Source organism: Oncorhynchus tshawytscha, linkage group LG10, assembly GCF_018296145.1.
Source record: "Oncorhynchus tshawytscha isolate Ot180627B linkage group LG10, Otsh_v2.0, whole genome shotgun sequence".
In the NCBI taxonomy this organism is placed as follows: domain Eukaryota; kingdom Metazoa; phylum Chordata; class Actinopteri; order Salmoniformes; family Salmonidae; genus Oncorhynchus; species Oncorhynchus tshawytscha.
Genome location: NC_056438.1, coordinates 75,150,140 through 75,172,924, shown reverse-complemented (window position 1 = coordinate 75,172,924; position 22,785 = coordinate 75,150,140). Strand labels below are relative to the sequence as shown.

General features: G+C 43.1%; 2 protein-coding genes and 1 long non-coding RNA gene across 3 annotated transcripts; all 3 read right to left on the bottom strand.

The window, feature by feature from the left end:
* Positions 1 to 613: 613 nt before the first annotated feature.
* scp2a (sterol carrier protein 2a) lies at positions 614 to 18,830 on the bottom strand. Its single transcript, XM_024436261.2, has 16 exons — positions 18,584 to 18,830; positions 17,693 to 17,747; positions 17,406 to 17,477; positions 16,890 to 17,021; positions 15,456 to 15,520; positions 14,957 to 15,083; positions 14,729 to 14,792; positions 14,497 to 14,583; positions 14,126 to 14,276; positions 13,884 to 14,031; positions 12,582 to 12,689; positions 7,859 to 8,012; positions 6,947 to 7,040; positions 6,364 to 6,493; positions 4,414 to 4,493; positions 614 to 840 (listed from the first exon to the last, which is right to left on the bottom strand). The coding sequence occupies exons 1-16, from the start codon at positions 18,755 to 18,757 to the stop codon at positions 745 to 747; spliced, it is 1,737 nt and encodes a 578-aa protein (XP_024292029.1). The 5' UTR covers positions 18,758 to 18,830; the 3' UTR covers positions 614 to 744.
* LOC121847513 lies at positions 2,263 to 4,108 on the bottom strand. The gene is made up of 2 exons (XR_006084381.1): positions 3,003 to 4,108; positions 2,263 to 2,956 (listed from the first exon to the last, which is right to left on the bottom strand). It is a non-coding gene; the product is annotated as an uncharacterized LOC121847513 (long non-coding RNA).
* Positions 18,831 to 19,100: 270 nt separating the features above from the next.
* On the bottom strand, positions 19,101 to 21,573 carry czib (CXXC motif containing zinc binding protein). Its single transcript, XM_024436262.2, has 8 exons — positions 21,499 to 21,573; positions 21,328 to 21,411; positions 20,715 to 20,771; positions 20,533 to 20,614; positions 20,352 to 20,383; positions 20,041 to 20,118; positions 19,611 to 19,676; positions 19,101 to 19,473 (listed from the first exon to the last, which is right to left on the bottom strand). The coding sequence occupies exons 1-8, from the start codon at positions 21,502 to 21,504 to the stop codon at positions 19,396 to 19,398; spliced, it is 483 nt and encodes a 160-aa protein (XP_024292030.1). The 5' UTR covers positions 21,505 to 21,573; the 3' UTR covers positions 19,101 to 19,395.
* Between the last annotated feature and the right edge of the window lie 1,212 nt (positions 21,574 to 22,785).

Below are 22,785 nucleotides of genomic sequence, written 5' to 3'. Positions count from 1 at the left end.
AGAGAGGAAGATAGAGATGGAATGAGATGATAGAGAGAGGAGGAGAGGTCAGAGAGGAGGAGAGGTCAGAGAGAGGAGAGGTCAGAGAGGAGGAGAGATCAGAGAGGAGGAGAGGTCAGAGAGGAGGAGAGGTCAGAGAGATGGAATAGATGATAGAGAGAGGAGGAGAGGTCAGAGAGGTGAGAGAGGAGGAGAGGTGAGAGAGGAGGAGAGGTCAGAGAGGAGGAGAGGTCAGAGAGGAGGAGAGGTCAGAGAGGAGGAGAGGTCAGAGAGGAGAGAGGTCAGAGAGGTCAGAGAGGGGGAGAGGTCAGAGAGAGGTCAGAGAGGTCAGAGAGAGGGAGAGGTCAGAGAGGAGGAGAGGTGAGAGAGAGGGAGAGGTCAGAGAGAGGGAGAGGTCAGAGAGGAGGAGAGGTGAGAGATGAGGAGAGGTGTGAGGAGGGTGAGAGAGGTTAGAGGAGGGTGAGAAAGGGGTGAGAGGAGGGGTGAGAGAGGTGAGAGGAGGGGTGAGAAAGGGGTGAGGGATGAGAAAGGGGTGAGAAAGGGGTGAGGGGTGAGAGAGGTGAGAGGAGGGGTGAGAAAGGGGTGAGGGGTGAGAGGAGGGGTGAGAGAGAGGTGAAATGAGGGGTGAGGGGTGAGAGGAGGGGTGAGGGGTGAGAAAGGGGTGAGGGGAAGGGTGAGAGAATGTGCATATGGGGAGGGGTGAGAGAATGGCAGAAGTTCCAGAGCTGAGGGTCTATCAGCCAATCACAGCTTGGCTTTGGCTGGCACCAGCTGCAGACTCTGAAGCTTCATGGCCATGCCCATGTTTCCTGCGATCTTCAGCTTGCCCTGGAAGAATGCCTGCAGCGGACAGGTGGGAGAGAGAAATGATCAATCAGAGGACAATGGGTTAAAACACAGGAAAGTCAACTACTGCTCATGATCCAAGGTTTAAAGGGTTCAGAATACCCAGTTGCAGGATTGACACAGTTCACTGAAAACTGGGACACGTGTGGGGGGAGAAAGAGAGAGCGGGAGGGGCTGGCAGTGTTCGTCAGGGTGACAGCTTGCAGCCAGGGAAGGGCTCTGCTCTGACATGAACCAACTGGAGGCATGCCTGCCTGCGTTTCAGCGGTTCAGATCAAATCCAATGCATAAACGGTGATGAGATTAATGGCCCAGATCTAAACCCCAAAAACAACCATAACATTGCAGGATTCATCCTTGAGGAAGTATGTGTATGATGTCTGTTAACTGGTACAACAAGAGGTTTCTAACCTCAAGTGTCTTTCGTGGTTAAATAAAGGTTCAATTCCATTTGTTTTCCAACTCCTTCAATTCTGCTGACTCTCACAAATAAAAGCTCTGACGAAGACTAAGAGTCCGACGCATAAGCTTGAATAAAATAAGTGATACTAAGAAGAGCAGTGTGAAGGTTTCTCTTTCCTTTTGGGTAAATGAACAAAGGGAAAACCCAAAGGACTGTGTTCAGTGTTGCTGAAAGGATCAATTAAACCAAATTAATCAATGGCCCCAGGTGTGTGGGTGGGAAGTGGGCCTAGATTTAGCTAGAAAAAAAAAAAATCGCCCATCCACTATCATTAATCACATGCTTCCCTGTGGAATTTCTCCTCCCTTTGTATTACTTTTGGTTCAATTGCGAAATGTTGGATTGGAAAACGCCCACCTGCTGAAAATGTCACAATGGTAAAAATCTATATTTCCCTGCTGTGTCATCTCCCTTTCTCCTCAACGTCAGAAAATGGATCATGGGAATCAGTTATAGTCTGGTCCTCCAGCCAAACTGGGGACGAGCTTAGTTCAATAACAATACATCTCATCGCTCTCACGTCTTTGAAGTCCTTTATATCTAAGGTCTGAAACCACACCTGGCCAAATATGGTCCCTGTGGTACCTGGGTTCCTAACAGAGGTCTGAGAACACACCTTTCCCTGTGGTACCTGGGTTCCTAACAGAGGTCTGAGAACACACCTTTCCCTGTGGTACCTGGGTTCCTAACAGAGGTCTGAGAACATACCTTTCCCTGTGGTACCTGGGTTCCTAACAGAGGTCTGAGACCACACCTGGCCCTGTGGTACCTGGGTTCCTAACAGAGGTCTGAGACCACACCTTTCCCTGTGGTACCTGGGTTCCTAACAGAGGTCTGAGACCACACCTTTCCCTGTGGTACCTGGGTTCCTAACGGTGGTCTGAGACCACACCTTTCCCTGTGGTACCTGGGTTCCTAACAGAGGTCTGAGACCACACCTGGCCAAATATGGCCCCTGTGGTACCTGGGTTCCTAACAGAGGTCTGAGACCACACCTTTCCCTGTGGTACCTGGGTTCCTAACAGAGGTCTGAGACCACACCTTTCCCTGTGGTACCTGGGTTCCTAACAGAGGTCTGAGACCACACCTGGCCAAATATGGCCCCTGTGGTACCTGGGTTCCTAACAGAGGTCTGAGACCACACCTTTCCCTGTGGTACCTGGGTTCCTAACAGAGGTCTGAGACCACACCTTTCCCTGTGGTACCTGGGTTCCTAACAGAGGTCTGAGACCACACCTTTCCCTGTGGTACCTGGGTTCCTAACAGAGGTCTGAGACCACACCTGGCCAAATATGGCCCCTGTGGTACCTGGGTTCCTAACAGAGGTCTGAAACCACACCTGGCCAAATATGGCCCCTGTGGTACCTTGGGTTCCTAACAGAGGTCTGAGAACACACCTTTCCCTGTGGTACCTGGGTTTCTAACAGAGGTCTGAGACCATACCTTTCCCTGTGGTAGCTGGGTTTCTAACAGAGGTCATAGACCACACCTGGCTATTCTCTGTTGTACCTGGCCCCACTTGACCTTCCTTCAATTATCCCGCCCTACAAAAACCTTCCTTCAATTATCCTGCCCTACAAAAACATTCCTTCAATTATCCTGCCCTACAAAAACCTTCCTTCAATTATCCACCTTTCCCTGTGGTACCTGGGTTCCTAACAGAGGTCTGAGACCACACCTTTCCCTGTGGTACCTGGGTTTCTAACAGAGGTCTGAGACCACACCTGGCTATTCTCTGTTGTTACCTGGCCCCACTTGACCTCTGATTTTGAAGACTTTGCGTGATTGCAAAGTACTTGAGGACACCCACACTGTTTGCTGAAGTAGGTAAACATACTCATCCTATTTCTTGTGTGTGTGTGTGTGTGTGTGTGTGTGTGTGTGTGTGTGTGTGTGTGTATGTAAAGTTGACTGAAGTTTGAACAAACTCATTCAATTGATTTTTCTCTCCGTCTGTTACATGTTGAGTGAATTGTCCTTGGTCTGTGGGCGTTGTCAGACTGTGTTCCTTACGTCCAGGGTCAATGTCCATGAACAGACAAGGGGCTGATGCCCTTAATACATCTGAAGGCCTTGACTAGACATTTATTTCTTAGGGGAGAGAAGGGGAGGGATGAGTGAGAGTGAGTGAGAGAGGAGACCCACTCTATGGCATAACAGAATGCACTCTGGACAAGGACTAATCTCATTACACTGGCCAATTTCCAAACCTATTTTTAGAAAACAATCAAATCAGATTTGGCATCCTACTTAAGATCGGGCTTCGCTCGCTTTGGTCACTTTGACCAAAATCAAATGAATAAAAAGAACATTTAATTTAAAAAAAATACTTCCAAGATTCATAAAAGCTGATCTCTTACGCATCTATGTAACCACCTGCCTCTCCTGAGGAACTCTATTTGCACTAGGCTTGGTAGGGAGGAGTGAGGAATTCAGCCCAAGGTCAGGTCAGATGAAATGAGAAGGAATAGCCCTTGTTGCCCGATTGCTCAGTTTGGCCGGGCGGCCAGCTCTAAGAAAAGTCTTTGTGGTTCCTAACTTCCATTTAAGATTGATGGAGGTCACTGTCTTCTTAGGGACCTTCAATGCTGCAGAAATCTTTTGTTACCCTTCCCCAGATCTGTACCTCGACACAATTCTGTCTCAGAGCTCTACAGACAATTCCTTCGACCTCATGGATTTGTTTTTGCTGACAAAGATTGTCAACGGTGGGACCTTATATAGACAATTGTGTTTACCACAGTTGCACTCCAATCAAGTTGAAGAAACACCAAGGATGATCAATAGGAACAGGATGCACCTGAGCTCAATTTCGAGTCTCTAGCAAAGGGTCTGAATACTTATGTAAATAAGGCATTTCTGTTTTTATATTTTGTATAAATGTGTATAAAACTGAACAAGAGGACAATAGTATTGGGCTTCATCCAAAATGGCACCCTATTAGCATAGAGATCTGATAAAAAGCATTTCGCTACACTCGCATTAACATCTGCTAACCATGTGTATGTGACAAATAAAATTTGATTTGAAAAGGCTGTGCACTATATAGGGAATATGGTGCCATTTGGGACATAGCCTTATTCATTGTTGTTTTAAGGACTCACCGTCTGTGGATTCATCTTGCCTGTCATCAGCTTCATTAAGTCTTCATCTCCCATGGTGATAGTGCAGTCAGCCTTCTTATCTAAATGGAGGAGAGAATAAAATTAAATAATGCCCTACAAAAAAAATTATCCTGCCCTTCCTTCATATATCCATCCTGCCCTACAAAAACCTTCCTTCAATTATACGGCCCTACAAAAACCTTCCTTCAATTATCCTGCCCTACAAAAACCTTCCTTCAATTATCCTGCCCTACAAAAACCTTCCTTCAATTATCCTGCCCTACAAAAACCTTCCTTCAATTAAAAACCTTCCTGCCCTACAAAAACCTTCCTTCAATTATCCTGCCCTACAAAAACCTTCCTTCAATTATCCTGCCCTACAAAAACCTTCCTTCAATTTTCCTGCCCTACAAAAACCTTCCTTCAATTATCCTGCCCTACAAAAACCTTCCCCTTCCAACAGCGAGGGGCAACTGAATGTAATCTTCACAAAAAAGGTCATGGTTAAAAACATTTCTACCCTTTATCTATGGATAAGAGAAGAGTGTTGACATGTTATGCTCGACCCCCTCAGTTTGTTTTAACTTTAGCAACCCATCGGGCAAAGACATCAGTTCAATGTTTAGTTTTGAATTCAATGTGAAAACAACAAAACAATGTCCTCATGTCATTTGATTTCAATTCAAAAGTTGGGTGAAAAAGACAAAATGCCCTGAAGTTGATGACTTTGTTTGAGAAATCCAATCAGTTTTCCATTTTGATTCCATTGTCATCATCACAGTGACTTTTTGGGGGGGGTTGAAATGACGTGGAAACACTGATTTGACCCGTTTTCGCCCTGTTGGAAGTTTAAAAATAAAAAAAATATAAGATCTATTGAATTTTCCATGTGGTCTATATTAACCGGCACGTCATTTAATAGAACCGGATTTTAAAATTCAACATTGTTGCACAATTTCTACTTAAAATATCAAAAGGGATGCAGAAGGCACAACTTTGTAGAACGACACTGTTTACGAACAGAAAAAGAGGAAGTAAGCTCTATAGTTTCTCCCTCATCTCCAGTTTCTTGTTGATCGGAACCATTCCAGAATCCAATCAACTATATACTGCAAAATACATTGGATCCTTGACTTCATGTTAACTTCAATGCCCAACACCTTAATCACTGGGACTGCGCTATTCATGGTTCAATAACATGATAGACTACTGTCCATGTGGTTAAGAAGGGAACAAGTTGTCATTCCAGTACCAGGGACAGGATGAAGTGTACTGTGCTGTGCTCTACTTCACACACACCGGCCACTTCAACCACGGAAGTTGCTTTTATGAAATGTCCGCTGCTCTTTAGAGACCATTCAACGTACTATTGGGGCAATGTCCCAAATGCCACCCCATAGTGCTCAACAGTAGTGTTCCATATAGGGAATATGGTGCGATTAGGACGCTACCTTGCTTTCTATAAAACATCCTAACAAGTGAGATAGGTTTGATAACAGGAAAGGCTCAGAGGAAGGCCAAGTTTTTAAAGGTTTTTCAACAGAGCTGAGTGGAAGAAAAGGACATTACTCCAGACAGCCATAATGGAAGCAATTTAAAAGTTCTCTGTGTGTGTGTGTGTGTGTGTGTGTGTGTGTGTGTTTTCTAAAAGGAAGCAATTCAAAAATTGTGTGTTTGGCATTTGGATAAAAATCCTTCTTTGTCTTTTGCATTCCAGAACTGCTCTCTCAGAAGACAGACCACCCATCCTTCAGTCATTTATATTCTGCAGACAACCATCTCCTCAGACGGACAGTCCTTCTGTTTTTTTGTTGTTGTCAGGAAATCGAATATGTCAAAGTCTCAGCCAAGATCATCGATCTCCTCCAATACCTCGAATGCTCACATTGATAAAAACACTCAACATTAAAACACAAAGACCAGATCATCTGATGACAGACAGACACACACCAGCATCGTTGCTCACGGAGCCGTGTCCATTCTTCGCGTCTACGACCCACAGAGCGTCTTTCCCCTCGGGTCCATCTGTCACCTTGAAGGCAAAAACTCCTCCAATCTTCTTCACAACGTCTACTCCTTCCTGCAGACAAACCCGATGTGACATCAGAGCAGAGAGAGATGGGCTGTTATGGCTCTGCGTTCTGTTGGGTTGTGTTAGGTTAATGTGGCAGCGGAGGCTAACGTCGGGTTAAAGTTACCTAAATATATACGAGTTGACGGACTCCATAAATCACAAAGCTAGCTAGTGGTACTGGGTTCTGAGACTACCTTGACATTGGTCTCTGGTGACAGACTGTTAAACAGAGATCACCTTATATAGTCATTATTATAATACAAAAAGCTTTATAGTTAAATAAGTTAAATAACATTCAAATGTGGCACTTAATTGATGTGCCAAGAAGCAGCAATGACTCCGCAGAGTGAGACTGAGGTAAAGCAGTCGTCAGCACCCACACAGAACATGAACACATTTGGACTTTGTATAGGAGGATATAAATGATGACCAGGAAGTTAGTTTGTCCAAGTGGTGTACCTCCTGTAGTTTGTTCTCTATCTCCTGGAAGACAGAATAGACTCTGAAGCCCTCCAGACGTTCTGCTCTGGTGGGGACAGCCGCTATCTGGGAACTAGAAACACACACAGGAACAGAACACGGCTTCAGTTAAGAGTGCGTTCTCAGAGAGAAAAGAGAGGCTAGTAAAAACGCGCGTGTGTGTGTGTGTGTGTGCAACATCATCATTGAAGGACAGTCACAAAGTAAACGTGTGTGTGCTTGTGTGCAAATGTGTGTGTGTGTGTGTGTGTGTGTGTGTGTGTGTGCACCAATGTTGAAAGGAGTATGGTTCAAGGCCATACTACAGTATCTTTACTTAATCTGTTCCAACACAGAAGGTTAAAGTACATGCTGTGGCCACGTCCCAAACAAAACTCTATTCCCTATTAACGGAATTACACCGAGACTCTGATGTGTCACTTTAAAAATGTTTGCCAAAAAACAAAACATTGATTTCAACGTTTAATAAAACCAAACAACTCTATGCACAATAACTACTTTGAACTATTTACACAGTCAAATGTTTTTATAAAAACATTTACTGGAAAAGTTTGATTTTGTTACCAGACTTTTGTATTTGTGTTTTTGTAATATTTTCTGTGTAAATTGTTCTAAGTAGTCCTTGTGCATAGAGTTGTTTGGTTTGTTAAACATGGAAAGAAATTGTTTTATTTATTGTACATTTTAAAGTGAGAAATCTCAGTCTCAGCGTAATTCCGCTACCATGAAATTGCCCCCCCCCCACAAAAAAAGAAAACTGGTTTTAAACATCTGATTTCTGCAAGGATCTGAGAGATAAAGCCTAGTTATTTAGTTATTTGGTAAATCACCTCAGTTGTGTGTTTCTCACCTAGTCCGTTCATTAGTAAGTTGGTAGACGGATAGACTCACCTGGCATCCTGAGGGAACCCCATCCTGTAGAGAGTGACGACCACAGCTCCTCCCAGGCCGATGTTGTGCTGTAGGGCCACCTTCGCCCCTGGGACCTGCCTCCTCTCAGCCTGGCCTCTCAGCTGCCAGCACAGCTCCGCACACTGGGCCAGACCTGAGCAAGCACAGAGAGAGAGAGCGGGGAGGTCAAACACATACACAGACAGAGATCAGATCAGACCACTGGGCCAGACCTGACTAATCAACCACAGAGAGAAATTAAGGCCAACACAATAGAACAGACCTGAGCAATAACAGAAACCGATAGGGTCAATGCACTGAGTCAATCCCAGAGATCAGAACGCTCAGCAAGACCAGAGTAATCAACAAGAACAAAATGAGAGAGAGAGAGAGAGAGGTCAGAACACTGGGCCAGACCTGACACATCAACTACAGAGACGGGAGGTTAATACTGAACCAGACCGGAGTAATACACCACAGAGAGACGAAGGTCAGTCACAGAATTACATTTAGAGCTCTAGGATGTCTGTGAGATCAGAAAACTGGGCCAGAACTTACAAAATCACAGGTCAACGCACTCTACAGCTATATAAGCGTTATATAAGAAAGTCATCATGCTAACAACCAGAGGGATTGGAAAGCCTACTGTAATATCTACTTGGACAACAAACTGAACATCACATGTAAGTCTACATATTTGAAAGGTCTCAATTAACAGATTGATTTCCTATCATAGATTATGGATTTCCTGTTTGTCCTTCCTTCCTTCCTTCCTTCCTTCCTTCCTTCCTTCCGAGCACACACACACACCCACAACACTCAACGCACACACCCACCACTCAACGCACACACCCACAACCCACAACACTCAACGCACCCACACACACACAAAGCCTGTAAGTGCTAATGCTGGATTGCTAAATCTAACCAGATGGACAACAGGCATTTGAACCCAGAGTGTGGCTGAGGCAGGATGTCATTTCACAAATTAAAAATAACCTTAGGTCCCTGACACAACACATTGCTGGCCCTATAAAAACACAACGACCTTCCATTTTTCTTTCCTAATTCCTACATTGAAAAATTACCACATAGGGCCTCCATTGCAGACATTTATAATCCTCTCCGATTTAACCAGGTCGGGTCACCGTGGTCAAAATCTCACTCTCGCTAGCGTTCCAATGCACTTAATTTCCATCAACTCTTGCCTACCACATGAAAGAGGGTGACAAGTTAACACCCCTCCCTAATCTTGCTGGACGTGACTCCTAGGTTAGCATTCCAGCACATAATAAACCCAAGGAAGAGTAGCTACTGCCTTGGCAGTAACTAATGGGGATCCATAATAAACCCCAGGAAGAGTAGCTGCTGCCTTGGCAGGAACTAATGGGGATCCAATATAAACCCCAGGAAGAGGGGCTGCTGCCTTGGCAGGAACTAAATGGGGATCCTTAATAAATACAGTACAGTGGCTATAGAAAGTCTACAACTCCCTTGTTGTGTTACAAAGTGGGATTAAAATTAAAACAATCCTCTATAATTTCAAAGTGGAAGAATAATCTTTAAAAAAGTATAGAATTTATAAATAATGAAAAAAACCTTCATTATATAAGTATTCAACACCTGAGTCAATACATGTTAGAAACACCTTTGGCAGCGATTACAGCTGTGAGTCACTCTGGGTAAGTCTCATAACACCTTTGGCAGTGATTACAGCTGTGAGTCACTCTGGGTAAGTCTCATAACAGCTTTGGCAGTGATTACAGCTGTGAGTCACTCTGGGTAAGTCTCATAACAGCTTTGGCAGTGATTACAGCTGTGAGTTACTCTGGGTAAGTCTCATAACAGCTTTGGCAGTGATTACAGCTGTGAGTCACTCTGGGTAAGTCTCATAACAGCTTTGGCAGTGATTACAGCTGTGAGTCACTCTGGGTAAGTCTCATAACAGCTTTGGCAGTGATTACAGCTGTGAGTCACTCTGGGTAAGTCTCATAACAGCTTTGGCAGCGATTACTATACTTGCCCTTTATTCTTTTCGTAATTCTTCAAGCTCTGTCAAGATGTTGGGGATCATGGCTAGACAGCCATTTTCAAGTCTTGCCATAGATTTTTATGCAGATTTAATACAAACCTGTTACTTGGCCACCCAGAACACTTCACTGTCTTCTTGGTATGCAGCTCCAGCGTAATTGTGGCTTTGTGTTGAAGGTTATTGTCGTGCTGAAAGATGAATTTGTCTCCCAGTGTCTGGTGGAAAGCAGACTGAACCAAGTTTTCCTCTAGGATTTTGCCTGTGCTTAGCTCCATTCTGTTTCTTTTCATCCTGAAAAACTCCCCAGTCTTTGCCAATGTCAAGCATAACATGATGCAGCCACCAACATGCTTGGAAATAAGGAGGCAGTTACTCAGTGATGCGTTGGATTTACCCCAAACATTAGGCTTTGCATTTAGGCCAAAACGTATATTCCTTTGCTGCATTACTTTAGTGTCTGGTTGCATACATAAGCATGTTTTGGAATATTTATATTATGTATATTTGTATTCTTCTTTTCACTCTGTCATTTAGGTCATTATTGTGGAGTCACTAGAATGTTGTTGATCCATCCTCAGTTTTCTCCCATTACAGACAACGAACTCTGTAGTGGTTTTAAAATCACCAAAAGCCTCATGGTGACAACCCTGTTTCCTTCCTGTCCTGCAGCTCAGTTCAGAAGGACGACTGTATCTTTGTATCTGGGTGGTTTAATACATCATCCACAGCATAAATATTAACTTGACCATGCTTAAAGTTAATCAGTGTCTGATTTGTAATTGTTACCCATCTACCAATCACCGCCTTTCTGTATGAGGCTTTCGGAAAGCTCCCTGGTCTTTGTAGTTGAATCTGCGCTTGAAATGCAATACTTGACGGAGGGATTTTACAGATGTTGTATGGGGGACAGAGGAAGGGTTAGTTATACTTCTGTATACTTCCGGCCCTTCTTTGGACACTGTGTTAATAACCCTCCAGGCAAGCTTCAATGCCATACAACTCTCCTTCTGTGGCCTCCAATTGCTCTTAAATACAAGTAAAACTAAATGCATGCTCTTCAACCGATCGCTACCTGCACCTACCCGCCTGTCCAACATCACTACTCTGGACGGCTCTGACTTAGAATACGTGGACAACTACAAATACTTAGGTGTCTGGTTAGACTGTAAACTCTCCTTCCAGACCCATATCAAACATCTCCAATCCAAAGTTAAATCTAGAATTGGCTTCCTATTTCGCAACAAAGCATCCTTCACTCATGCTGCCAAACATACCCTTGTAAAACTGACCATCCTACCAATCCTCGACTTTGGCGATGTCATTTACAAAATAGCCTCCAATACCCTACTCAACAAATTGGATGCAGTCTATCACAGTGCAATCCGTTTTGTCACCAAAGCCCCATATACTACCCACCATTGCGACCTGTACGCTCTCGTTGGCTGGCCCTCGCTTCATACTCGTCGCCAAACCCACTGGCTCCATGTCATCTACAAGACCCTGCTAGGTAAAGTCCCCCCTTATCTCAGCTAGCATCTCCCACCTGTAGCACAAGCTCCAGCAGGTATATCTCTCTAGTCACCCCCAAAACCAATTCTTTCTTTGGCCGCCTCTCCTTCCAGTTCTCTGCTGCCAATGACTGGAACGAACTACAAAAATCTCTGAAACTGGAAACACTTATCTCCCTCACTAGCTTTAAGCACCAACTGTCAGAGCAGCTCACAGATTACTGCACCTGTACATAGCCCATCTATAATTTAGCCCAAACAACTACCTCTTTCCCAACTGTATTTAATTAATTAATTTTGCTCCTTTGCACCCCATTATTTTTATTTCTACTTTGCACATTCTTCCATTGCAAAACTACCATTCCAGTGTTTTACTTGCTATATTGTATTTACTTTGCCACCATGGCCTTTTTTGCCTTTACCTCCCTTCTCACCTCATTTGCTCACATTGTATATAGACTTGTTTCTACTGTATTATTGACTGTATGTTTGTTTTACTCCATGTGTAACTCTGTGTCGTTGTATCTGTCGAACTGCTTTGCTTTATCTTGGCCAGGTCGCAATTGTAAATGAGAACTTGTTCTCAACTTGCCTACCTGGTTAAATAAAGATAAAATTAAAAATTAAAAAAATTAAAAATTCATGTCAACTCCTATTATTTCACACAGAGTGAGTCCATGCAACATAATAGCAACACAAAACATGGTACAAACATTATTTGGCATAGACAACAGCACAAAGGGCAAGAAGGTAATGACAGGAATCAACCTAGCACACAGTTCAATATCCTCCTGGGACTACTCAGGATGTCACTTCCTGTCTGTGTGTTACAGGCAAAGCATGGATAAAGGCTTTTGTGGGAGTTACTGACTTTCTCAGGAGACTACTGCCCTCTGGTGGTCATGACTGAAATACAGTCACATCACACATTCAGATTCCATCTTAATCTATAATGTAGCTTTTTCAACATTAATTTGTTGCATACAAAATTAGTTGTTGGATTAGGAGGATGATGAAGTCACTGGGTCAGCAGGAGATGGTTGGTGTTGTTTACCTGTAGCTCATAGAGGGGTCAAGGGTTACGAGGTCAGGGGTTATGGGGTGGGGCAGCAGGTGTTTGTGCTGACTTGTGACGGCGAGAAGGGTCAGGGGTTAGAGGTCACTTGGTCATAGTTATTATTACCTGTGGCTCCCAGAGGGTGTCCTTTAGAGATGAGTCCTCCGCTGGGGTTGACCACCCACTGGCCTCCGTACGTGTTGTCTCCTCTGTCTATCAGCTCTCCAGCCTTACCTAGGAACATAGAACAGTGATACATTAAATAATATAATACCTTTGATCTTTAAAGCGCTTTTCATGTTGGCCTACAGGCAGACAGTCACAAAGTGTGGTACAAAGGTAAAACAGAACGGAATGCTAAGGGAACACAACCAGGGGGTAAAACTCAGAATGCTAAGGGAACACAGCCAGGGGGTAAAACTCAGAATGCTAAGGGAACACAACCAGGGGGTAAAACAGAATGCTAAGAAGCCAGGGGGTAAAACTCAGAATGTGCTAAGGGAACACAACCAGGGGTAAAACTCAGAACGCTAAGGGAACACAACCAGGGGTAAAACTCAGAACGCTAAGGGAACACAACCAGGGGGTAAAACTCAGAATGCTAAGGGAACACAACCAGGGGGTAAAACTCAGAATGCTAAGGGAACACAACCAGGGGGTAAAACTCAGAATGCTAAGGGAACACAACCAGGGGGTAAAACTCAGAATGCTAAGGGAACACAGCAAGGGGGAACGGAATGCTAAAACAGAACGGAATGCTAAGGGAACACAACCAGGGGGTAAAACTCAGAACGCTAAGGGAACACAACCAGGGGGTAAAACTCAGAATGCTAAGGGAACACAACCAGGGGGTAAAACTCAGAACGCTAAGGGAACACAACCAGGGGGTAAAACTCAGAATGCTAAGGGAACACAGCAAGGGGGTAAAACAGAACGGAATGCTAAGGGAACACAACCAGGGGTAAAACTCAGAACGCTAAGGGAACACAACCAGGGGGTAAAACTCAGAACGCTAAGGGAACACAACCAGGGGGTAAAACTCAGAACGCTAAGGGAACACAACCAGGGGGTAAAACTCAGAACGCTAAGGGAACACAACCAGGGGGTAAAACTCAGAACGCTAAGGGAACACAACCAGGGGGTAAAACTCAGAACGCTAAGGGAACACAACCAGGGGGTAAAACTCATTATGTTTATGACAGGAGTATGACATGAGATCAAATATACACACAGAAGGCCTCTCATTCAAAAAAAAATATGAACAATTCAACTATAGTAAAACATTGAACTGAACAAATCAGAAACAGTGAAAAACAAATAAAAGGCAATTCTATATATTCTTTTAAATAAAAAAAACCTTCTAGAGAATTAACAATGCTACTTCTATGTGGCTAGAAATAGGCGGTAGATTGGTAGGGTCAGACTCACCCTCTGGGCACAACCCCAGAGCCTCGTACGTGATCAGCTCGTTGGCAGAGAAACAGTCATGTAGCTCGATCACATTGACGTCACTGGGTTTCAGGCCCGCCGTCTCAAAACACTTCTTGGCTGCCAGGGAGGTCATGTCGTATCCAACCTGACAGGAAACAACACAATAAGTCACTATCTTTTTGTTGTTCTGCATTTCAAAGTTGTTGGATACTTTTGAACAGCTTTATGTCCCCTCTCACCATCTTCATGCAGCTATTGTCTTCGAAGGTAGTTGCGAGGTCCGTGACCATCTCCTGGGCTAAGATCTCCACCGCCTGGTGCTCTAGACCATGGCGCCTCACAAAGCCCTCACTGGCCAGGACAGCTGCCCCTGCACCGTCAGAGGTAGGACTGGGGGGACGACAACGAAAATGTTAGTGTCCCATAGATACTTTCTCCTGCCAGAGTGCAAAAGCCCCCAAAGGAACACCCTGGTCCTTAACACCAAAATGTTTCATTGTAATCAAATAAAGCCAAACTCTATAGAGGTGGAGGTCAGGGAGGGCTGCCCCACTCTGCCTATCCTCTGGTAGGGGAAACACTGCCCCAGAGAGATAGTGGGACTCCTTACCAACACTGGAGAAGAGTAAGGAACTCAAACACCTTCCTGGACTGTTTGACCTGGTCCAGACTGTACTCATCCTGGAACTGAGAGTACCTGTTAACACACACACAAACACAAACACACACACACAGTTGTCATGCAGTGGCAGGAAAACATTGATCTTTTGGATTGGTCAAAGAAGGTCATTTCTAATGACCAGGCCTTCTGTGTGTTAAAGAGCTGATGGTTGCAGTCTTACGGGTTGTTGGTGGAATGCTTGTGGTTCTTCCATGCGATTTTAGCAAAGTGCTCTGGTGTAGTACCTGGAAGAGTCCCGGGAATTAATACACTTAACTATTCAATGACAGACTTCCCAGAGTTCCACAGTCACGCACTACATGGTGTATCATCCAGATGAAAGAAAAGGCTGAAAACAACACACTTCATAAGGTACTGTACATCTGTGCACGCACACCATCATGTTTACCGTATTTCTCCATGTGTTCTCTGCCCGCGTTGCCAAACATCTGTGGTGCTGCCGGTGCTGCTGCCATCCCATATGTGTTGAACATCACCTCCATATGCTTGTCCATGGGGTTAGTCCTGTCCATGAACTACAATACACTGGGTTAGTCCTGTCCATGAACTACAATACACTGGGTTAGTCCTGTCCATGAACTACAATACACTGGGTTAGTCCTGATCATGTACTACAATACACTGGGTTAGTCCTGTCCATGAACTACAATACACCAGGTTAGTCCTGTCCATGGGGTTAGTCCTGTCCATGAACTACAATACACTGGGTTAGTCCTGTCCATGAACTACAATACACCGGGTTAGTCCTGTCCATGGGGCTAGTCCTGTCCATGAACTACAATACACAGGGTTAGTCCTGATCATGAACTACAATACACTGAGTTAGTCCTGATCATTAACTACAATACACTGGGTTAGTCCTGATCATGTACTACGATTGGTCTTACCTTTGATGACAAGGAGCCTCTCTCCATCTTTTCAAAGCCAAGGGCTAGTGCACAGTCAACCAGACCTACAGTCAGCAAAAGAAGGCATATGTTTAGGTCCAGCATAAGACGGATCATAGTAGATGAGCATGCATCCTACTTCAGTTTGATTCCAGGACATGGCATCACTAGGGTCAGGAGTTTGTCCTGAACATGTGACCAGATCAGGAAAAGGACTCCTAGTCCTAGGAATCAATCCTGCCCCACTCTATCTCAGTCCCACTCACCTCTCTGTGTCCCATCCAATGACGTCCAGAGAAGAGAAAAAAAAAGTATGTGGACACCTGCTCGTCGAACATCTCATTCTGAAATCATGGGCATTAATATGGAGTTGCTCCTCCCTTTGCTGCTTTAACAGCCTCCACTCTTCTGGGAATGCTTTCCACTAGATGTTGGTACATTGCTGCGGGGATAAGCTTCCATTCAGCCACAAGAGCATTAGTGAGGTCGTGCACTGATGTTGGGTGATTAGGCCTGGCTCGCAGTCAGCGTTCCAATTCAGGGAAGAGCCTTCCTCAAGGCTCCCCAAACTGTTGCCAAAATACATCATTGTATACTGTAACGTTAAGATTTCCCTTTACTGGAACTAAGAGGCCTAGCCCAAACCATGAAAAACAACCGCAGACCATTATTCCTACTCCACCAAACTTTACAGTTGGCACAATGCGTTTGGGCAGGTAGCGTTCTACTGGCATCCGCCAAACCCAGGTTTGTCCGTCGGACTTGCAGATAGGTAAGCGTGATTCATCACTACAGAGAATGTGTTTCCACCGCTCCTGAGTCCAATGGTGGCGAGCTATACACCACTCCAGCCGACGCTTGGCACTACACATGGTGATCTTAGGCTTGTGTGCGCTGCTCGGCCATGGAAACCCATTTCATGAAGCTCCTGACAAACAGTTCTTGTGCTGACGTTGCTTCCAGATGCAGTTTGTAACTCACTTGCGAGAGTTGCAACAGAGTACAGACCATTTTTACTCGCTATGCGCTTCAGCACCCGGGGTTCCGTTCTGTGAACTTGTGTGGTCTACCACTTTGCAGCTGAGCCGTTGTTGCTCCTAGACATTTCTACTTCACAATAACTTCACTTACAGTTGACCGGGGCAGCTCTAGCAGGGCAGAAATTTTGCGAACTGACTTGTTGGAAAGGTGGTATCCTATGATAGTGCCACGTTGAAAGTCACTGAGCTCTTCAGTAAGGACATTATATTGCCAATGTTTGTCTATGGAGATTGAACAACTGTGTGCTCGATTTTATACACCTGTCAGTAATGGGTGTGGCTGTAATAGCCGAATCCACTAATTTCAAGGGGTGTCCACATACTTTTGTATATATAGAGTACTGTGTGTGTAACACAGATATGATTAATATATCTATGGTCAAGTGCCACTCACCTCCCTGGATTAGCTGTCGGGCCATGAACAGGGCAGTGGAGCCTGTGGAGCAGTTGTTGTTGACGTTGATGATGGGGATCCCTGACAGGCCAAGGCTGTGGTAGATGGCCCTCTGGCCACAGGTAGAGTCACCTGAAAAATAATGATAATAATATGGTCATTTACATTGACAGTAACAGGATCTTGTTTTAAGAGCAATAGTTCATCACTAGACAGTTCTCTTCATGACACAGACACAGGTCAGCTCAGGTGAATGATTGCGTTGTGTTATAATATCTTACAGGCCTATACAACAGCATAGCTTATTACTAGGCCGATACGACATCATCGCTTATTACTATGCCTATACGACATCATAGCTTATTACTAGGCCTATATGACATCATAGCTTATTACTAGGTGGACACTTACAGCACTTTTGGAATGAATTTGAAGGCAACTCACAAGGCATTTAATATGCCTAAAAAAAATACTTTTAACGGACAGTTAACATTATAATCAATGACAGTATCTTACCATACACATAGCCCACACAGGCTTGCTCTATAGCAGAGTAGGGGACTCCAGCATCAGACAAGGCCCTCTCGCCTGAGTCATAAGAACATGATTATAAGACACAACAGGGAACAATGGGCATCACTCAAAATGTTGCATGTAGAATGGGACTATTATATGACATGTACAACACAGGGTATTATAACCAGGTAGTATCCAGGTGACTATAGCTCAAGGTGTATCCAGGTGAATGTAGCAATGTTGGCAAGTACAGGACAGGTACAGTAATGAAATGAAATGACAACCACCTGCTATCTTTGCCATGTCGGGATAGTCAAAGTCTTCTTTTCCTGGCTTCTCAAACTGCAAAGACAAAACACAGGAGAGGGTTCTGGATCAAATCTCAGACTGGGGATAACAGTTCAACTACTACACAGACAGAGCTCTGGGTCAACATGACTGCTGTGTACTTGAGCAAGGCACTTTGCCCGTAAACTGCACGGCATTATGGCTGACAACCCCTGTGTTTGGGAGAGAGTGAGTGAGATCTGAAAAGGCAATGGACAAAGAAAGTATTCTTCTAATTCTGACTGCACAGGAGGGACGTCCTTCTGCTGCATGCAATGCAGCTAGTGTTTATCTAGCTATCGGTGTGTGCAATGCATCCATGACCCTTGGCACAATTAGCCTATGACCATGGAGTATTGGACTTTCAGATTAGACTGGGTTTTAAAATGCCACGTATGGCAATTTCATTTTAGCTAGGTAGCAAATACATTTCCAAGCCATAATTCACAATACAATTTTAAACATTGTTAGCCCAATATAGTTGTTATTCAATGTTTCGTGTTAGCTAACTAGGATAGCTTGAAAGCTAGCTGAAATTAGCTACGTTACTGTAGTTACCTAGATAGCTAGCAACACCAACATGAACAGCTGACAAAAGTCTTAAATCTCGCGTTATATGTTTAGCCAACAGTAGTTGCTTAGCCTATGTTAATTATCGAAAGAAATGACAAGCTACTGTAGCTACCTACGTGTTTTGGAAATGCTGCTAACCAACATGACAGGTAAAACGTTAGCTAGCTAAGGACAACGAGCTAGCTCTTTTCTAAATAGTCTTTCAATACTAGATAGCAATCCAGCTAGCACGAATGCTAGTCGAAATGCAACCATTTATAACCAATAGCAAGATTTACCTTTGTCATTCCCACTCCAATGACGAATACTCTGTTCTTTTGAGGAGCCATGCTGGTTGTTGTGCTGAGACGAGTGCTTCCAAGAGGGAAGAGTGACAATACGGATAACCGTTCACCGAACTGAGAAGTCAAAGTACTACGAAGGAGTTTCCGTGGAGCGTGTGAACGCAGCATAACTCCTTGCCTGTAATGATGCTAGCTTTCTATACCCATATTAACGTCACACAATACAGTGACTTCTTAATGAAGTCAGTTGAAAGTGTGTCCAGTTGTGTAAACAATGGTTGAACTCTGGATGAACTCTGGCCAAATACGTTAGCGAGATAATGTTTTACTATTGACTGTATTAAAAAGTGCGTTTAAGAGCAAAGTACTGTGCTATTGTTGACAATAACAACAAACTTTCAAGAACAGTGACAGTCATACATGGTTGAGTTTAATCACTACTTCTTGTGACCGAAGTGCCTCAGATTTACTCAATTCATTCTGATACAGATCATTCCAGGCAGAGAAAACCTTAAACCACATTATCAGTTTATTTTATTTTATTCATGATCTTTATTGAGGTAGTGACAAAAGGAAAGGCATGGTCACATATCTCATTCAATCAATCCTCAAATGTTTCTTGCTTGTCACAAACCAAACAGCACTGCATTATAACTGTCAACAGCAATGCATTAGCATTGCATTAGCTTTGGATGTGTCTGACACCGACAGCCATTTCAGTCAGTGGATGAGTGGATATCTGGCCAGTGTGTTTACATCCCATCACCTGGGCTAGCTGGTCGTCGTACAAAGCGCTTGACCGTAACTCAACACTTGATGAACTGGTGTGTGACCTCATAGATGCCCACTGACTCACTGGCCTTCTCGTCATAGTCTGTCCAGTCCTGATATGGAGAAGAAGTATTAAAAATGCTGTTCTTGAACTGAAAATAACTATTGTATTGGGTACTGGAAACTATTCTTGTAATCAATGTTCACATTTACTATGTTGACCTACTGGCCATAGATCAAAAATACGAACTTTTTCCAGTAGGGTGATTTCAGGAAACTTGGTCCCCGACTCAGCTCCCTCTGCAGCAAAGCCCGCCTGTTTTGTTTCAAGGTCAAAGTAATGTGATGTTAGAGACAAGGGACAAGGTTGAGGTGTTGTAGTATTGTAAAGCACATATTTTAGTTGACATTATTGTTCTTTCAGCAGTATTACAAGTTCTTAAGAACATTTGTCATTAAACTGTTACAAAACAATACTAAATAAAGAAAATGTCAAGGTTTCAGAAATGTCTATGCTAAACATTTGGAATCTGTTTTTGAAAGGTAGAGTGGATCCAATTGTTATACTTTATCAGAATAGTCAGGGAGAAAACAAATCCCCTGATGCTATATAACCTGTGCTTCTACAACCTTAGCTGAGATTTGACAACATACAGTACAGGAGTGTGCTCTGTTCTCACTTGTGGTTGGAAGTCTACCGGCTCCAGGCCTCGACACTCAAACTGCACCATGGTCTTAAACCTCTCACTATCCTCAGCCTTCACAGCAGCAGCACCACGAGGAAGAGACAAGAAGGTGTGAGTGGCTGAAATAAATAAATACTCTTGTGTTTTAAAGATGTACTTTACTGTAGCAGAACACTTCAAGTGTCAGCAGCAACAGAGTGGTAGGATGAAATAGGCAGTATTATTACTAAACATTTCCCACCTTCAATTGCAGTCAAGCCAAGGATCAATTGAGAGGTAAGCTTCACAATAAGTACTGTACTCACGTTGTACGGGGTGATTGTGTCTCTCATGATATCTGTGAACACACATAAACATATGAACATCATGGCAGAAACAAGGTGGAGCTGTTGCTTACCTCTATCCAGTCATCTCAGATCCCCCAAAGGAAAGTGAAATGGCTGAATGTACGAAACAACTTGTGTGTAATTACTTCTGTTTGCTTACCAATAGAATTGTCCCTGGCACAGAGTTTACACTTCTGCACCATGCTGGCACTCCCTCTTCCTCCTTTAAGTGGTACACTGTCCTAGGGAAACAGTCAGTCACTGCAAAGTGTGGAATATCCGTCAGCATATCAAATGTAATCTTGAATAATAAGATACATTGATAAATTCACCTTTACTCACCATAAGGTTGATATACTGCCATTTCTCTGGGATCTCACCACAATTGGCACATTTTAACTGTGACAAAAGTACGTATGTTACGGTATTTGTCACAAATGGCACCCCATTCCCTATGTAGTGCACTACTTTATACTACAGCCCTATTCCCTATGTAGTGCACTACAGCCCTATTCCCTATGTAGTGCACTACTTTTGATCAGGGCACATGTTCTGGTAAAAAAAAAGTAATGTAGTTTATAGGGAATAGTCTGTCAACTAGGGAAGCATACATTGTGTGTAGTCATGGCATACACCTTCTATTCTAATCCTAATTCTATGGGTTACTGGGAGTCCACAACACTACATCAGCAATGCTTTTGTATTGTTACCTACCGTTAGCTGCATAACGTTACACGTCACATGCGTATTGTTTACTGACTAAAAACTAGCAATGTTTTGTAAATAACGTCACAGGAGTACCTTTCATAGTTTGTCGTGCTGTAAATGTCTTGTTTATGTAGTGATACAACTTTTCACCATTCGACAAATTCGCTATTTGTGTGTCATGATAAATATAACGTTATAGCTCATCGTAAAATGGCTAGCATCAGCTGGTTAGCATGTTCTTAGTTACCTTTAGAAACCAGCGGAAGTCATCACCTTCTGGCCGCACATTTGTGACATTTTCCAAAGTGGCTTTGAACTGCAGCCCAATTTTCTATGAAACATATAACACGCATTTAATTAATGGTAATGTAAATATTGTTAAAAGCGTGCATGCTCTGAATGATGTGGCCTCACTTACCACCATCTTGACACTCTAGTACATTTGCGTAAACACTCGTTTCAAAATACGCAAGCGTAGCTACGTCAAGGCACGCTTTTACGCATAGTCAAGAATCAATCAGCTAAGGATATATTGTATAGAAAAAAAAGTATTTATTTTTTAATGAACTGGTTCAATAATCATATCCAGCTGGTGAGTCAACTTTTTAATGCAGAAGTATTGTTACTCTATTATGAATATTTTTTTTATATCGTTATAATATCCCTGTAACACCTAGAGTTGAGTCTTTGATTCTATTCCATCTGGAACTCTCGTTATTTAGAGGTATAGCCAGACCTCACCTTCTTAACCTTCCCTCGCTTAATCCAGTTGATTCTCCAATAGGGAAAATATGTTTCTCCTTGCTCCGTCAGAACAGATCTATACGTGCTTTATTTCAAAGGGATATTGTATCCAATGGTGGTCACTAATATCTGTTGGAAAAAAGTCTGGTTATTACCACACAAATACCTACTTGCTAACAAGGTCAAAGATGTCCCTTTCAGAATGATCCATAAGTATTGCCTTGCGAATCACTACCTGAAGAAACTCCAAAAAGACATTGACTGTACTTTTTGTGTTGAGCATCCAGAAAAGGTTTCACATTGTCTACATGTAAAAAAAATATGGAAAGATTGTTTTATAATTGTTAATATCCTTGATTACTTATGTTTTTTTCATGGGAGAATGTGCTGCTCGGTTTCCTTAACCATAATAAGGAAAAAGAAAAACAATTTAACCTCAAATCTAAATTGTGCTAATAGAAAAATGTCATATTCATAAATGTAAATTCACTAATAAAAAAAGCATCCCTATAAGGAATTGAAGCAGTACATTAAGACCAGTCTACCTTCTTCCAATAAGAAAGCTGTTAAAACAATCAGTGTGTGTTTCTTTTAAGGTCTTTGTATAATCTGTAATTTGTTGTACCCCCTAGCACATGTTATCATTGACTAGTTGTATACTTCTTGTATGTATACTGTTTTTTCTACGTTAAAAATAATTCAGCTGTTGCAGGAGTAAGTCAAACACACCTCCAGTTTTTTAATCTACCATTTTGCAATGTGCTTTTATTGTTCCAATCATCCAACGTTTCTACATCAATCCAACATCCAGACAAATTTTATGGTAAATATTAAGTCACAATTCAGCAACTGTATGCTTACTAAATACAACACTTGGGATATGCAAGCCATTTTACAGAAATGGACTAATTAGAAATAATAGTATTGTGTATTGTGGATCAATTCAGCAGCGAAAAGGCAT

Excerpts from the sequence above, each read along its gene's own strand:
- scp2a (XM_024436261.2), bottom strand. The coding sequence starts at position 18,757 with ATGCTGCGTTCACACGCTCCACGGAAACTCCTTCGTAGTACTTTGACT. Across the intron at positions 15,084-15,455 it reads GAGGCTCCTTGTCATCAAAG|TTCATGGACAGGACTAACCC; the intron begins GTAAGACCAATC and ends AGTGTATTGTAG. Across the intron at positions 6,494-6,946 it reads TAGAGAACAAACTACAGGAG|GAAGGAGTAGACGTTGTGAA; the intron begins GTACACCACTTG and ends GTTTGTCTGCAG.
- czib (XM_024436262.2), bottom strand. Across the intron at positions 20,119-20,351 it reads ACACAATCACCCCGTACAAC|GCTGAGGATAGTGAGAGGTT; the intron begins GTGAGTACAGTA and ends GCTGCTGTGAAG. Across the intron at positions 19,677-20,040 it reads CGGTAGACTTCCAACCACAA|GCGGGCTTTGCTGCAGAGGG; the intron begins GTGAGAACAGAG and ends GAAACAAAACAG.